General features: G+C 30.1%; 1 protein-coding gene across 1 annotated transcript; it reads right to left on the reverse strand.

The window, feature by feature from the left end:
* Nucleotides 1–27: 27 nt before the first annotated feature.
* Nucleotides 28–6,267, reverse strand: LOC118057194 (hydroxyproline O-galactosyltransferase HPGT1). Its single transcript, XM_035069694.2, has 12 exons — nucleotides 5,887–6,267; nucleotides 5,655–5,718; nucleotides 5,418–5,467; nucleotides 5,139–5,332; nucleotides 4,278–4,341; nucleotides 4,089–4,161; nucleotides 3,595–3,718; nucleotides 2,486–2,573; nucleotides 2,330–2,380; nucleotides 1,659–1,730; nucleotides 1,459–1,571; nucleotides 28–434 (listed from the first exon to the last, which is right to left on the reverse strand). Exons 1-12 carry the CDS (start codon nucleotides 6,009–6,011, stop codon nucleotides 412–414), a joined length of 1,041 nt encoding a protein of 346 aa, XP_034925585.1. The 5' UTR covers nucleotides 6,012–6,267; the 3' UTR covers nucleotides 28–411.
* Between the last annotated feature and the right edge of the window lie 9,358 nt (nucleotides 6,268–15,625).

The raw sequence follows: 15,625 nt of genomic DNA on the forward strand, positions 1-15,625 counted from the left end.
TGTAATATTTTAGGAACCCATGTTGAATTATCTTCACTGAAATCTCATTCAAGGATGAACACACTCCCTCCTATTTCATCAACGAAAGAATCATCAGCATGCATGTTGCATTCTTCATATGGGTACGGAACACTATCTCTTCTTACTAACTCGTATAAATGATACAAGATTCAAACCAAAGAAAAAGAAGCAGCAGCCTCTCTGTAGCCAGTTTGTGTGGATCCTCAAGTCCTCCCTATCTGAAGTCTATCAAAACCCGACAAGCATAAAATCCTGAGGGCCTAGATTCCTGAAAGTGATTCTAAAAAGATCAACCCCTTCTATCACATTCACCTTCAGAGAACTTAAACCAGCAGCAAGAGCAACTCCATCTGTCTATTCATATTTGCTTCTTCCAATTCCGGAAACAAATCAAACCCCAGAACAAATCGCTCCTGAAAAGGGAAATAGTAACTGTCCCATAAGAAGAAAAAAAATTTCAATCTGGAAAAAACAATATTCAAATTTCTATTTATTTATCCCAACAAATTTGAACACCAAAAATTCTGGTATTTTTCCTTTCCAACACAACTTTTGGCCAAATAACACTGCCAAAAAAACATCTAGAAAATAACACAGTTTTAACAAAGATGTAATTGAGAATAGCGACGACTTTCACAAAAAAAAAAAAGTCAAACCGCAAACTAACCCCAACTCCAAGCCCAACCTTACCCCAAATACAAATTTTAAACAATACCTGAACCCTAAATCATAATCCTAAATCTAAAAAACAAACCATAAACACCAACACTAATTACTATCCTTAAAAACAAACACTAATTAATAACCCTAAAAACAAACCCTAACTACAATAAATTTTTTTGGCTTTTTTGACACTTTTTTTTATCTTTTGATTTTTTTAGGGTTTACCATTAACCCAATACTAGAGAGTAAAATTCAATAAAAACACCACACTAAATGATGGAATTGAAAAAAGACAACCCAAAAGATTTTTTTTAAAAAAAAGGCCAAAAAAACCAAAAATATTTTATTATATTTAGTAAGGGTTTGTTTTTAGGTTTTATTGATTAGTGTTTGTTTTCAAGGTTAATAATTAGTAATAGTGTTTAGGGTTTGTTTTTGAGATTTAGTGATTAGTGTTAGTGTTTAGGGTTTGTTTTTGAGATTTAAGGTTAGTGTATTGTTTAGAGTTTGTATTTAGGGTTAGTTTGGGGTTAGAAGTTTGCGGTTTTATTTTTTTGGTCAAACTCGATATTCCGAATCACGTTTGTATTAAAGTCACTATTCTCAATCGTATCTTTGTTAAAATTGTACTATTTTTCAAATATTTTTTTAGCACATGCTACTTTGTCAATATTTTGGTCAAATGTGCTAATTTTAAAAAAAATCCCCAAAAATTCTTCGAAGGCAAGCTAAATCTGGTGTGTGTGTGTGTGAGAGAGAGAGAGAGAGAGAGACCTGATGACCATGATGAGCAGCAAAACTTCCCTTCATCAACATGTAGGACATTAAGCCCAAGAAACCAGGATCCAGCAGTGACATCATCATGTGCATAGGTTCGAAGAATAGATCTGCACTCAATAATTTCGGATTCAGACATTGCTCCATGCTGGTCACTGGTCACGTAACAGATGCAACAGAAGAAGAAAAGACTTTACCTATTTATTGACACAAATTTTGCTAAAGCTCGTGATATGACATACATCTCGCCTGAAGCATGGCGAAAATACCTGTTGAGTGGAAGAAAGAATGTTATATTTAAAAAGACAAGCTTGGAGTAGTAAAACTAAACAAAAACCTAACAAGCCTCTTATCCTAAATTCTGCAGCATTGCATGTGTAATTGATGCAGATAGATTACAATAGCACACATTCAAATTATTCGAGTATTGACTGGTTATTAAAAAAAATAGCTTGTATTGATGTGAATTTCAAACCAAGAGTGCTCGATCAACTTGAAGGTTGGTGTTACTTGCAGCCAGGTACCAAGTTTCAATTTTTATAATCATGCACTACAACCAAGCTTAATGACATTTAGTTTTCGACATGATTTCACAGGGTTAGTTAATGGTGAGAAACAGATCAAAAGGAGAGAACCACTTCCTCATTTCAAACAGTTGTTCACAACGCACAGGTTTAGGTATGCTGCGAGTTTATTAAGAAGATTATGAACAATGTTGATGCCCACTAAAATAAAATTGAGAGAAATTCATTATATTTATATCTTGCAAAGATGTAAGAAACAGCTTTATAAGTTGGAGGTGTCAGAATCTTGGTATGTCGAGAACTTCCATGTACTTGAATATACATTTCGTTAAGGTATAACTTACGATTTCTTATCACCAAACTTCCACCAATCTGGTTCATACCATTTATGACTCCTGCCAAATCTCAACAGTAGAGTTTGAAAATAAGAAATTAAATGATAAAGAGTCACAAATCCAATTCCACTTAAGTCGTTAATTGACTTTTAAGGAGAAACTCACGGTTCAGAGAAAACTTGGCCTGATTTCATACAACCAATATAAGCACGAGGCTTGTCAAAATGAGCTGCCAGTGCAGTTCCTAAAGCATCTGTGAAGAAGGAGAAGTGATAAGACAAGTGCTTTCATAACAATACTTTCCTAATGTCTGAAGGCCTTATCAATTTTCCTAATGTCTTTTCAGATTAAAAATGAAGAATGCTGACAATACTTTTAGTATGTGACTATCTATAATCAGTGTTGCTAAAAGGACTGCGCACAATAAATCCACAATATCTCTTGGAGCCTAGATGCAAGGTGCAAATCACAGAGGTGTGCCTAAGCAAAATTAGGCATGTATTTGAAATATAACAGATAACTATTTTCACAGTTTTTTATTTGCCAAAAAATAATTTAAAATAAAGAAAACATAAAGAACTGCAAATTTGCCCGGAAGAGAGAGAGCGAATAAAAGGAAATAAAAACAAAGGCAGACATTTCCCCGTGAAAGAAATGAATTGCTTAAGTGCTTCTCATATTGCGTGCCTAATTTACTGGTTCAGAAGCACATCAACCCTGAGTCAAAGTGCCTTGCATGCCTAAGGTTCATTTTCAACAACACTGGATATTGATTTATATTGTACTTTTGCGAGAGAGAAAAAAAAGGTTTACTTCATCCTTCCCTGCCCAAAAATGACATAAATCATCAGGTTGGGTTTTGCACTAGAATCCATGCCTTAGAAACTGTAGATTTGCAATTCAAAAGGAAGTGTATCTCTGAACCTCTAAAAACTCCAAGTACCAGCATAGAATCTTCAACATGAAAACATGTCTTAATCTTGGTAAACAGCAGTTCTACACCCTGGTGATTAAAAAATCATCCTCTATTTTGTAATGGTTATACCATGCCATACTCAAGTCAGTTTTCCATGCTAAAATTATCATTCAAATGTGTGTGTAAATATACATGCTTATTGATAGACTGATATTGACTGATAAAGTTGTTTAGCGTAGCATATAAGCTTATTGAGTAAACAAAGAAAAAAATAAATTATTTGGTCATGCAAACTATGCAACAGAGAACCAAAACTCAGAAGGCCATGATGTATTAATTCATCTTTGATGATACTAACCAATAGTCACATAGATATTGTCATTAACTTTAGCATAAAACTCCGCATCCCATTTATCTGCAGCATATGCGAAGAACAATCTAGCCTTTTTTGGAAGGTCCTCTGTTCCCTCCACAAGGTCATCCTGTGAACAAAAAGCACCAAGTGGTTGAGCCTATATAAGAAAGGGCTATATGTAACAACGAGATGAGTCCATATATACAAGGGTTGCTTCTATGTTTTTGGACCTTGCATACTTGTGGTATTTTTATTATATGTTATGACTTCTTATCTCTGCTTATTTACTCACAAAAAAATATTCAGTTGGCCTATGGATCATATATTCAAAAAGTTAAGCACCTTATACAATGGCTTGAAAACATCCTTATTCAATGGGTTTTTTTTCTCTTTTGATGAATAATTCAATGGGTCTGTTAAATTATAAAGGGAAAGAGTAAGAATAAGAATCATAAAATCATGGCATTCTAAAATCACCACATATCTCATGAACATACAAGAATGATGAAGTCATTAGACTGCCTGTTTTCATTGTCAATACCACGATCCAAATTGTCCCCATGATTTGCACTGCAAGAGAACACAGAGAACCATTTTTTATGTTTTCATCATGGTCCATGATAGTGGAAATGAGTACTGAAAGGAAATATAATACGAAAACATCAACAACAATTATGCATGGATACCTTTTACCAATGACAAAGCGTGCAACTATTCCCTTCTCATTCTCCATTTTTTTCAACATTGCACCTGAAAGGATGGACGTTGACTTTGAGATTCCCAAAGAAAATCAAAATACAGAAACACCATTGCATGTTTCATACTGTGTTTATACGAATATGATTCACAGGTTAATAAATCCTAGTACAATATATCAATCTTAAGAAGAGAAGGTTAATCAAATAATTTAATGACAGTGGCCGTAGCAAAATTCACTGATGCAGTCAAGAGTTCCATGAACAACCACTATTATTCTGCAAGGGTACTGTACTTCTTATTGGAACATGTCTATTACTTGCTTTACTGCTGCGATTGCCAACTCTATACCTCCATTTCTCATTTTGAGTCCTCAACTACCCAAACTATGGCTGCCGCTTTTGTTGTTATTATTGTTTTTTTTCCTACATGTCTACTTTCCAAATGATGCCCACAGTACATTCAAAGGTTATAGTTATACTGTCTACGACTCCATCTACAGTTCAAAATTTGGTCCATTTAAAATGTCATTTACATATTTGGAAACATGTCTCCGGTTGATTGCTGCCATGAATATAAAAAATTGTTTTACACCATTTAGGGTTTTTATTTATTTGGTTAAAAAGAATAGCTACTTATATAATTACCATGAATCCTAGCACTGCAGCATCACTATGAAAATTCTTCCCATCATTCCTCTCTTATTCATTTTCTGAGTGCACCCCAAAAACCCATAATTTTTCAAAAGAACTTGAGCAAGATGACTTCCATTTTCCAACCTAAGCAAGCGAAATCTCACTGAACCAATACGAACAACAAAAGCAAAACCATGAGACCACACAATATCCTACCAGTTCCCATCCATGCCTTTCGGACTGCATCCCGATTGTTCTTATTGCCGAACCTTGTCATTATCCCAATCACAACAAGATGCCTTTTCTTTGCATGAGCCCCATCATTCCCTGTTAAGAACTTTGAAGTAAAACCCTCTTGCTTAGCTGCGGCCAATTCTGTCTCAAGAGCTGATAACTTCTTCTGTTGTTCCCTAAACAAACCATCGACCCATTCAATAAACCACAAAACAGGCAAAAGATATTGCGTATATCAAACCAAACTATCAATCAAATTACCTGCAGGCTATTATTTTCAATGTATCATCCACTGATATTGCAGATTGGCCCTAAAATGAAGAAATCAATATTACTCTATATAAATTTCAAACACAATACACCAAGATCACTACTTTGTAATCAAAACCCAATCTAAAAAATTGATCAAGAATCCAAAATCAACAAATTACAAGGAAAAAAAAACACAAAGGAAATATCATTCAAAGCCACTAAATAACAGCAAAATTGAAAACCCACCTGCCCAGTTATCCTATCAAGCTCTTTAATCAAATAAACCCTGTTTTGTGATTCCTGCCATAACCTATAATCCCACATCAAACCCAGCACACAGTTCAGACTAAAACAAGAACACACTAAATAAAGTTTCGATCTTTCATTAGTCAAAACACAAAAAGTTTCAATATTTCTTAGTGATTGAAATGTCGGTCAATGATCAAGATAGTAAGATTAGAGGAGGAAAAAAAAATACCTGCCAGAAACATAAATGGAAGCAAAAGTAGCAAACATTGAGAGTAACAAAGTGGAGATTCTTGATCCAGAAGCCATACTTGATGATGCCCTGTTAGTATTAAATCCTTTACTCCCACCAAGCATCTTTAATGCCTTCGATTGTCAGGATTTGATGGGATTATTGCGAAAGACTTTTATGTTATTACAAAGTAAAGCAAGGAAAGATTAAAAATGCAAATGTGGGTTTTGTAATTAGAGACAAGATCGAGTGAGTGAGTGAGGGAGGGAGTTGAGTTGATAGATTAGTTGGTGATCTGTTCGTTGGAACTAGCCAGCTGTTGGTGTTTTTGAGTCTGTCTAGAGTCTAGCGTATCGTGGGGGAGTTTCATTTCTACGAGGATGCTTGATTTTGCGGGTAAGGAAATGTTTTTGATTTTTTTAAAAAAAAACAAATATTTTAAATTATTTGTTATATTTTAAATTATTTTAATGTGTTTAAATTAAAAAAAAAATTTTAAAAATTAAAAAAAGTATTATTTGATATATTTTTAAATAATTTTTTTAAAAATAATTGTTACTACAATCTTAAATACTATCTTCAAGAGCAACAATACTTTTTTTTTTTTTTCATGGGTGTGTGAGTTTCATTTTAATACCAAAGATAGTTTTGTTTTTGCTTTTAGACTAATTTTTTTAAAATAAATTTTTTGGTTTTAAATTTATTTTATTTTTTAATGTGTTGGTATTAAAAATAATTTTTTAAAAAATAAAAATAAAACTATTATTTTGATTTTTCAAATAAAAATTATTTTAAAAAGTAATATTTATCACAATCTTAAATACATCCTCAACATACCATTCCACTATTTATTACCTGTATGTTTGACATAATACTATTTTATGCGGTTGTGGTAAAATTTTAAAAAATATATTTTAATTGTGATTTTTTTTTTAATAAATGTTCGGTTAAAACTATTATGAGATGAATTTTTACATGAAAAATAAATAAAAAAAATAAATTATTTTAACTTTTATAAAAATTAAGATTTGAAACACAAATAAAAAAACAAAAACTATTTAACTAATAAAATAATTTTTTTTATATAATTTGGTAAAAAAAATGGAAGCTATCATAATACAGACTCTAAATTATGAATCTATTTATTTTATTAATTTTATGCCGAATATCACTCAATCCATTCATCATTAGTAATTAAATAAATTATTCAATTTTATACTCTTTTAAGTGATTGTACTTTTGGAAGATAATTTGAACATCAAATAATGGGAAATTTCCCCTTTTTTCCATTTTAATGGCTCGTATAATAGGAAATCTTACTATGATTCAGCACTAAAATTTCGTTACCTCATTTTGGAATTTATTTTAATACTTTTAGGCCCCGTTTATTTGCAGGAAAGTGGTTTCCTTTTGGAAAGTGAATTCTGGGAAAAGTGAATTCCTGGAAAGTGAATTCCGGGAAAGTATTTTCTGATGTTTGGTAGTGTTATGGAAAATGAACTGGAAAATACTTTCCAGTGTTTGGTTGTGTTATGGAAAATGAATTGGAAAATAATTTATTAATGAATTAAATTTTTTTTCAAGTTTATCTAATATATATAAAATATTTAATCACTTACAATTGTCATAACCCAATTTTTGACCTTTTTTTATTTTTTATTATTAAATAAAAGATGATGAAAAATAAAATTTGGTTAAGGGCAACATGATTGGAAGTTTAAGATTTTAATTAAGCTCTTGACTAGTTTAATTAATTAAATCAAGGGTTTAATTGGAGAATTGATTTAATTAAAATTTAGATTATTTTAATTAATAAAATCAAGAATTTAATTGAAGAATTAATGAGTTTGAGGAATTAATTAAACTTTGATTTAATCAAAAACCCAGGACTTAAATAAAATAAATCGAGAGAACCGGCTTCGTCTTCAAGCAGCAAACCACAAATAATCCCTCCTTTGCATTTTAATTCACTGCTACAGTAGCAAGTGAATTATATCACTTGCTACTGTAGCAAGTAATAGCAATAATACAAGTTATTAATTTCCTTCGAAATATTACCATTTTTCCTTTTTGTTGCCAAACATAGGAAAAGCAGGAAAGTAATGTTTTGAAAAATTAATGGAAACCAGTTTGATGGTCTGAAGAATGACATTATCTAAAGTCTATTGCATTTGAAGCAAAAATCAGTTCGAAACTTCATAGGGGAAATCCAGTTTGATAGGGTAAGAAAAAACTCAATGTGATCAGGCGAGTTGACCTATCAAGACCTGTTCAAAAATCTAATTACAACCCGTTGAATTTTCTTATTAAAACGACGTCGTTTTTTTTTTTAAAAAAAAAATTGATCCAAGTAACCCAGTTAAAATTTAGTGACCCGATCAAAATTTGGAACCCGAGCTAGATTTAAAAACAATGATATTAGGGGCTAAATTAATATTTCTTCTTTAATTTTTTTAATTTGTTTTTTTGAGAGTGATATATTGGATGGTCACATAAACTTATGAGTAAACTCTAACTAAAGGGGATGAATTTGCACTTTCATTTTTAAACCTTAAAAGATATCAACTCAATGAAGATCTTGGTTAGTTGTTTTGTGTACAAGATACCAAAAATATTTAATAGAATTCGTTGGAAAAGATTAAATTTCAAAATACCTATTTTTTAATAATTTCAAAATATTTCCTTTTTACCTTTTTTTTTCCTTTGTTTTTTTAATTTCCCTTCATTATTATAGTATATCCTTGTATCATTATTAATTTATGTGAAATTTCTATTCCAGTATATATATATATATATATATATATCCACTAGAATCAACATGTAAAATAATTATATTTTTGCCTCTAATTTCCCTTCCTGTAAAAAGCCCTTTGCAGTTTGCACCATGGGTTCCAGAAACCTCGTGCAAGTTTCTTCTCCTTCACCAACAAGGCCTGCTTATGTGGTTTGGGCCTCAGGATTAGAGTAAAGTGAGTGATTTTTTTTTTTTGGCATTGAAGGCTCAATGAGTTTCCATATAGCTTTATTATTATTATTATTATATCATAAAAGATATTTTAAAATTAGTTTTTATACACCAATTGGAATTAAATTTAATCTTCAAGGGATATTAAAAGCTCGGTGAAAACTGATTTAATAAACAAAATTTATCACGAATAATTTTGGTGCACCAAGTTAGTGATCAAAATGAGAGTAAAAAATAACATTATTCAAATAACTTGATAAATGGAATTTAAGTATGCTATCTAAATGAAATTTAAAAAATAAATTAATAATCCTAATGATAATAAATATGTTGAGTCAAAGGTACAAATTGCTTGATTAAAAAGGGCCCATCCCTTGGTAGGATTTTCAGGTAAAAGTAAAAGCACGTGCCTCATTAAATTGCTTTTCAGATGCCATCACTTTCACTACTTGAATGATTGACTGGGGCAATTGTCCTTTTCATAGATTTCTAAGGTCATGTATTATTGTCCGATTTAACACACACAAAAAAACCTTTAGTCATGATCCACATGTTACATTTTATTTTTTAATTTCTTTTTGTTAAAAAATATATAAATAATTTTTTTTATTTTTAAAATTTACTTTAATATCATCACATTTAAACTATTAAAAAAAATACAAAAAAAATAATTTTAACAAATTCTTAAAAATACAATTGAATCACAATAATAAACACAAAAACAGACTTACTAATTATATGTTTTAGTAGGACTTTAAGTTTCATTTTTACTAGAATTTCCTCTCAAATTAAGTGTAAGGGTTTTTTTTTTTTAGTTTAATGTGGGTGTCCGGGCTAGCTTGCGCGCACCTCGACTAATCCCACGGGCCCTGAAGTTAACGACCATGTAAGCCTCCAGTGGCCATCATATGAGCAACCTAGGACTCGAACCTGAGACCACAGAGAGAGCAAACCTCTTGGTTTCAAACTCTTACCACTAGGCCACCACCTAGATGGTTAAGTGTAAGGGTTTCTTGATCATGATTCATGTAGTATTACTTATTATAGTTCCATGCCTATTTTTTGAGTGTTATTTTTATTTGTAGTATTTAATTCCTTCTATAATACAATAATAAAAATAAAAATAAGGGTTTGTTTGGAAAGGATGTTGCATCAACATGCGACCTTATTTTTTGGATTTATTTATTTTTGTGTTATAAAAGTATTTTTAAAAAAATTTAATTTTTTTTATTTTAAAATTTTTTTTTGATGATTTTAGATTTTTTTGATATGCTAATATTAAAAAAAAATATTTTTTAAAAATAATAATATTTTAATATATTTATAAATAAAAAAATATTCTTTTAAACAATTATCCTTACACCATCAAATGAACTCTTCATAAAAAGCATCATTTTAATACTATTTAAAAAAACCTTTTTTATTTTTTAATGGATTGGTAACCTGTCATTGTCCACCTATTGCAACCCCAAGGCAATTTCGATGATAAAGTTAAAGAATAAAATGACTCTATAAAAAACACGTGGCGAATGCCCATATAACTCAACTAGTAGTAAGGTCTTTAGAGAACTCTTTACGTGCCAAAACGAGATTAAATAGATAAATTAGAGAGAGATTAATTTGAAGTTTACTAATAATAAAAGAAAAGAAAACAAACACTAACATCGGAACATCTAATATATATGTTTATAAACTCGATCAACAGGTTCAAATTTAATAATAAATAATTGAATAAAACAAATAAATTTACTAACAAAAATAAATATAATTTTTATTTTATTTGTTAAATCATATTAAAATTTTACAAGCATATTTAGTGGCCAGTGTTATAAGTTTTTGGCTTGTATTTCTTGTTATTTATGAATTATTTTTTTTTCCTAATTAGGTTTGAGCAAAGTCAAATTACTATTTTAGTATATTATGGTATTTTTCATTTTTTAAAATATTTTTTATTTAAAAATATATCAAAATAATATATTTTTTTATTTTAAATTTATTTTTAGATCAGCATCTCAAAACAGTTAGACAACATTAAAAAAAATTATTTTAAAAAAAATTAAATAAATATATTTTAAAAAATAAAAAATAGACATAATTATAATCTAGATTTTATCACTCATTTCAATTTATTTCATAGGATGTTTGTTTACAACGTAACTTTAACTTTTAAAGCAAACTGCATATACAATATATTTGGTAATATATAAACTCAATTTATTGTTTGTACGGGATTCATATATTTTATTACGTTGAAACTACTGATTTGTCCAAAGCAGCTGAAAGTTATTTATACCTCTGCCATGTCTGTACCAAGTGAATTAATTCACCTGAATATTGTTTACTTTCATAAAATGATTTTTTTAAAATAACAATTATAAAAACTATCACAACACTATATTTACTATTAAAATACTTTATATGGTTATTAAATTGGAATTTTGTATATAATTTTAGAAAATGGGAACCAGAAGCACGGCTTCGTTGGACAACCAAAAATAAGCAAAAGACACACACAGGAGTCAAAATGATCGGAGATCGTCCGTGAGCCATGACGACACACACTCTCTTCCACAGTCCACACCACAGCTCCGCTCACTCTCTTTCACGGCCACATGTATTTTTATATTTTTCAACCGCATTTTCAAATTACATCTCATGTGCGAATATATTATGGAAGAATAATAAATGTCTCATCGACAAAATCCTGAAAAATTAAAGTTCCTGTGGTGATAATTTATAACCCAACAATTGAGAAAAATATTATATATGATTCAAAAATACTAAAAAAAATTTAATTTTTACAAAAAACAATATGCTAAATCGAGACTGCAAAGGCCACTGTAATTTGCCCCCCTTCTTTCCAAGTATAACCTGATATCTTGATTAAAGTGATTTTATAAATGATTTGGCTGTTGTTTTTCTAAAATAGCATGCCTTGATTGGATTTTAAATTAAGAAGAAGAAGAAGTCCTTCCTTGGATGTCCCTGTTTCTCATTGAAGATAAATGAAAATTTTTTAAATATTTTGGGAACATTTTAATGTATTTTAAAACAAAATATTTTAAATCATCATCACTACTATAATCTCATATACACTTAAAAATTCTTACAAGGATGAGAACAAAAATTTAATTTTTAAAAAACATATTTATTAAAAGGAATAACAAACCAAATTAATCTTACATTTTTAAAATGTGGAAGGATATTTAGATAATAAAAAAAGACACCGAAAAGCATGTGAGACTCTGGTGGGAGGGGCCTACCATCATCTTCGGCGCCCGAGCAAGGTGCTATTCTTTTTTAATGGGGTGGCGACCACCTGTAAGTGATCTTTCCATTTCAATCCACTGGCAAATTTCTATGAAAAAGTCAGGCTTTTTTCATATTAAAAAGCATAGCACGCCGTTGCATGGCCTCGTTTTGTGAGAGTGATTTCTAGCAAACTTCAGTCACAAGAAGGATCGAATCTAACCCAGAAAGTTCTAACGCACCGATATATCCACTAGCAAAGCAAATTATTGTACTAATTCTGCTGGTTGCTTGGAGATTGGCTTTCCACTACTCTCCTAGAATCTCCTCCTCTCAAGGTATATATGCTTTCATGTGGTCGTAATAAACTTAAAACAATAAATTTTGTTACCAAAGTTCTCCTTTATGGCGAGGCCGAGTGCTTTTTTTAATGCAAAAATCAAAAGTTGACGGAGCCAATCTGATGGGAAGGAATTCTGATGCAAGGATAGAAGTGTGTCTGTGACAAAAACAAGGAATTTAACCACAGAAAGTGTAAAGTAGATCGCCATGGAAAACAAAACGGGCGTGGAGCATCTAGTATTTTTTTAAACGAGGCAACTCAGAAATTGCTGGACAATATTATTCAACGTGCGAAGATTGAGTGAGGAGATGATCAAAGATATGATAATCAACGTGTGATTGCCTGTGCTGATTTCTTTCCGACAGCAGCACCATTATTGCTAACAGATGGATTGGCTTTCCTTCGATAGTGCTGCAATAATCAATAATAAATTAAGCTTTCCTTGTATAGCTTTCCCTGTACATAAAGCTTTCCTTTGATACGCTGTAATAATATGTTAAATAACCATTTCAACCCAAAAGCTTAAGCTGTTTGATAAGGTCTCAGAATATAATTTATATTATTCTCTAACACACCTCTTCAAATGAAAGCTTTTTGAACTTGAAACTTGCACAGACCCTAAGCTGTTTGATGAGGTCTCAGAATATAATTTATATTATTCTCTAACACACCACTTCAAGTGAAAGCTTTTTGGACTTGAAACTTACACAGACCCACATTATCTTGTGCTTAATTTTTATTAAATAAATGAAGGATAGTGAGATTCAAACTCGTGATTGCTAGGTCATCAAGACTTTGATACCATATTAAAAAACCATCTCAGCCTAAAAACTTATGTTTTTAAATAAGGTCTCAAGATATGATTTATATTATTCACTAACATCATCAAGAATAAAACTTTTCCTGTATAGCTTTCCCTGTACATAAAGATTTCCTTTGATCTGCTGCAATAATCAAGAATAAAACTTTCCTTGTATAGCTTTCCCTGTGCATAAAGCTTTCCATGTAAATCTTGTTCATTGTGCTGTATAAAACGTATAATGAATAGAGATTGGTGTTAGCAACGTTTTTACAACACCCTTTCTTTGTATTCTTTCAGTATGTATGTTTATCAACTAAATCTATATGTCCAATTTTTTTTATAAAAAAAAATAGACGAGATAAATAAGTTTGCCAATGAAATTAAGTATAATTTTTAATTTAATTGTTGAAATTTAAAAAACATGTGCTGATGTTTGGAGAAGAACTAAGAAGAGAAAAGGGGTAATATGTGCACGAGAAATCCATGGCTTCGTTGGACAGCGAAAAAGAAGCAAAAGACACCCTCATGAGTCAAATTGATCGGAGAAGCCACTATGACTCTCTTCCATAGACCACAGCTTCTCTCTCTCTCTCTCTCTCTCTCTCACTCTCTCTCTCATTTTCGATTGATTGAGAGAGCTCTAAAGCTTCATGTTTGTGTATTCTGCATGCTGATAATGTTTTCCCTTTTCCTTTGCATTCTAATCATGGAGTGCACATTATTTAATGCTTTTGATCTGTGTGCACTAGCTACTTTGTGGGTGTCGTTTGCAAGCTATGTTGATTGTATTCTTAAAAATTTTAACTTTTATTTTTTATTTTAAATTAAATTTTTTTAATATTTTAAAATTATTTTGAATTGTCACTGCTATTATAATTAATAAAGTGATGTAAACCATATTCTATATAAAATTATGATATATATTAAGTAACAAAATACCAGAATTGTGATAGTAATTATGATATATATTAAGTAACAAAATACCAGAATTGTGATAGTAATAAAACAAAGTTGAAAGTATCGCACTACTCTCACTTGAATAGAAGTAAATGAGCCAAATTTAATTATAAAAGGTAATTTAATTGGTTCTGTTTTTAGTTTTTTTTATAATAATAACAAGTTCAGGATATACTGAAAAATTTATATAATTATTTATTTTAAAATTCATAAAAATACAGACATGCTGCTTTGAATACTTAAAATTAATAATAATAATAATAAAAGCCAAATCTGACGGGAAGGATACAAGAATCTGACGCAGGGATAAAAGTTGTCCCCCCAGGAGACTCATTCAAACTTTGATGGCATATTTTATGAGTGCTGTGCACAAATTCTTCCATGACAATGATCAATTCTGTCACAAAGACACGCAATGAATTTAACCAGAGAATGTGTTAATCATGATGCAATGCACTAAGACCAATTCTTACTATGATTAACTTGCTAATCATGCATTTTTCTTGGGGTTATGGAGTTTTATCACTTAAAAACACTCAAATCCAAAATCCAGGCTTGCTTTCAAGTTTTCAGACCCTTCTGTAACCCAAGAATAAAAAAAGTTAAAGGATCCCTTTGGAAGAATTTATAACAGCAAGGCTGTTTAAGCAAGAAAATTGTGCATCTAGTGTAGGTCCCAGAAGAAAAGAAAAAAGAAAAACATATTTAATGCTAACCCTAGAATTTAAATAATCTCATCCTCTAAATATAATAATCGACATGAAGGATCCTACACCAGAGATACTGTGGAGTAAGTAAAGCATATCTTATTTTATTGATGTGGGTAATAAATGATTTGGTTACTTCATTATTTTTTATTTTTTCCTTTTTCTTTGGATTCGGAAATCTGATTGCCTGGAAGGAAAAACAGAAATTTATTACATGATGTGGAGTCAACAAAAAAATAAATAAATTTGATGTCCCCATATGCTAAATCATACAACTACTTTTATAGATAATTTATTAAGTACAATTATTTCACTTGAAACCACATGGGAATGCGGTATTATTTGTTTTCTAGTGCCTTTGAAGAATATATTTATCTTAAAAAAATATTCATTTCAATAATTTTGATTTTTTAATATAAAAAATTAAAAAAATTTATTCATATCCTATGCTACAGTACAAAAGATGCTTGATTAAAAGAATCTTGTTTGTTTTTGTGTTTTAAAAAATATTTTTATTAAAAATTAATTTTTTTATATTTTTTTTATTTTAAATTAATATTTTTTTTATGTTTTTATATCAATTTTATGTGTTGATATTAAAAATAATTTAAAAAAAATTATTATTTTTTATATATTTTTAAATAAAAAATATTTAAAAAAATAACTACAATTATACTTTTAAATAGAACTTTAATAGCCAACAATAAAGATAAAAG

The sequence above is a fragment of the Populus alba genome, chromosome 15, assembly GCF_005239225.2.
Source record: "Populus alba chromosome 15, ASM523922v2, whole genome shotgun sequence".
Lineage (NCBI taxonomy): Eukaryota > Viridiplantae > Streptophyta > Magnoliopsida > Malpighiales > Salicaceae > Populus > Populus alba.

Coding starts and splice junctions, on each gene's coding strand:
- LOC118057194 (XM_035069694.2), bottom strand. CDS start 6,011: ATGCTTGGTGGGAGTAAAGGATTTAATACTAACAGGGCATCATCAAGT. Junction 4,342..5,138: donor AAAGGCATGGATGGGAACTG/GTAGGATATTGT, acceptor CCATCCTTTCAG/GTGCAATGTTGAAAAAAATG. Junction 1,572..1,658: donor AAATTTGTGTCAATAAATAG/GTAAAGTCTTTT, acceptor TATTGAGTGCAG/ATCTATTCTTCGAACCTATG.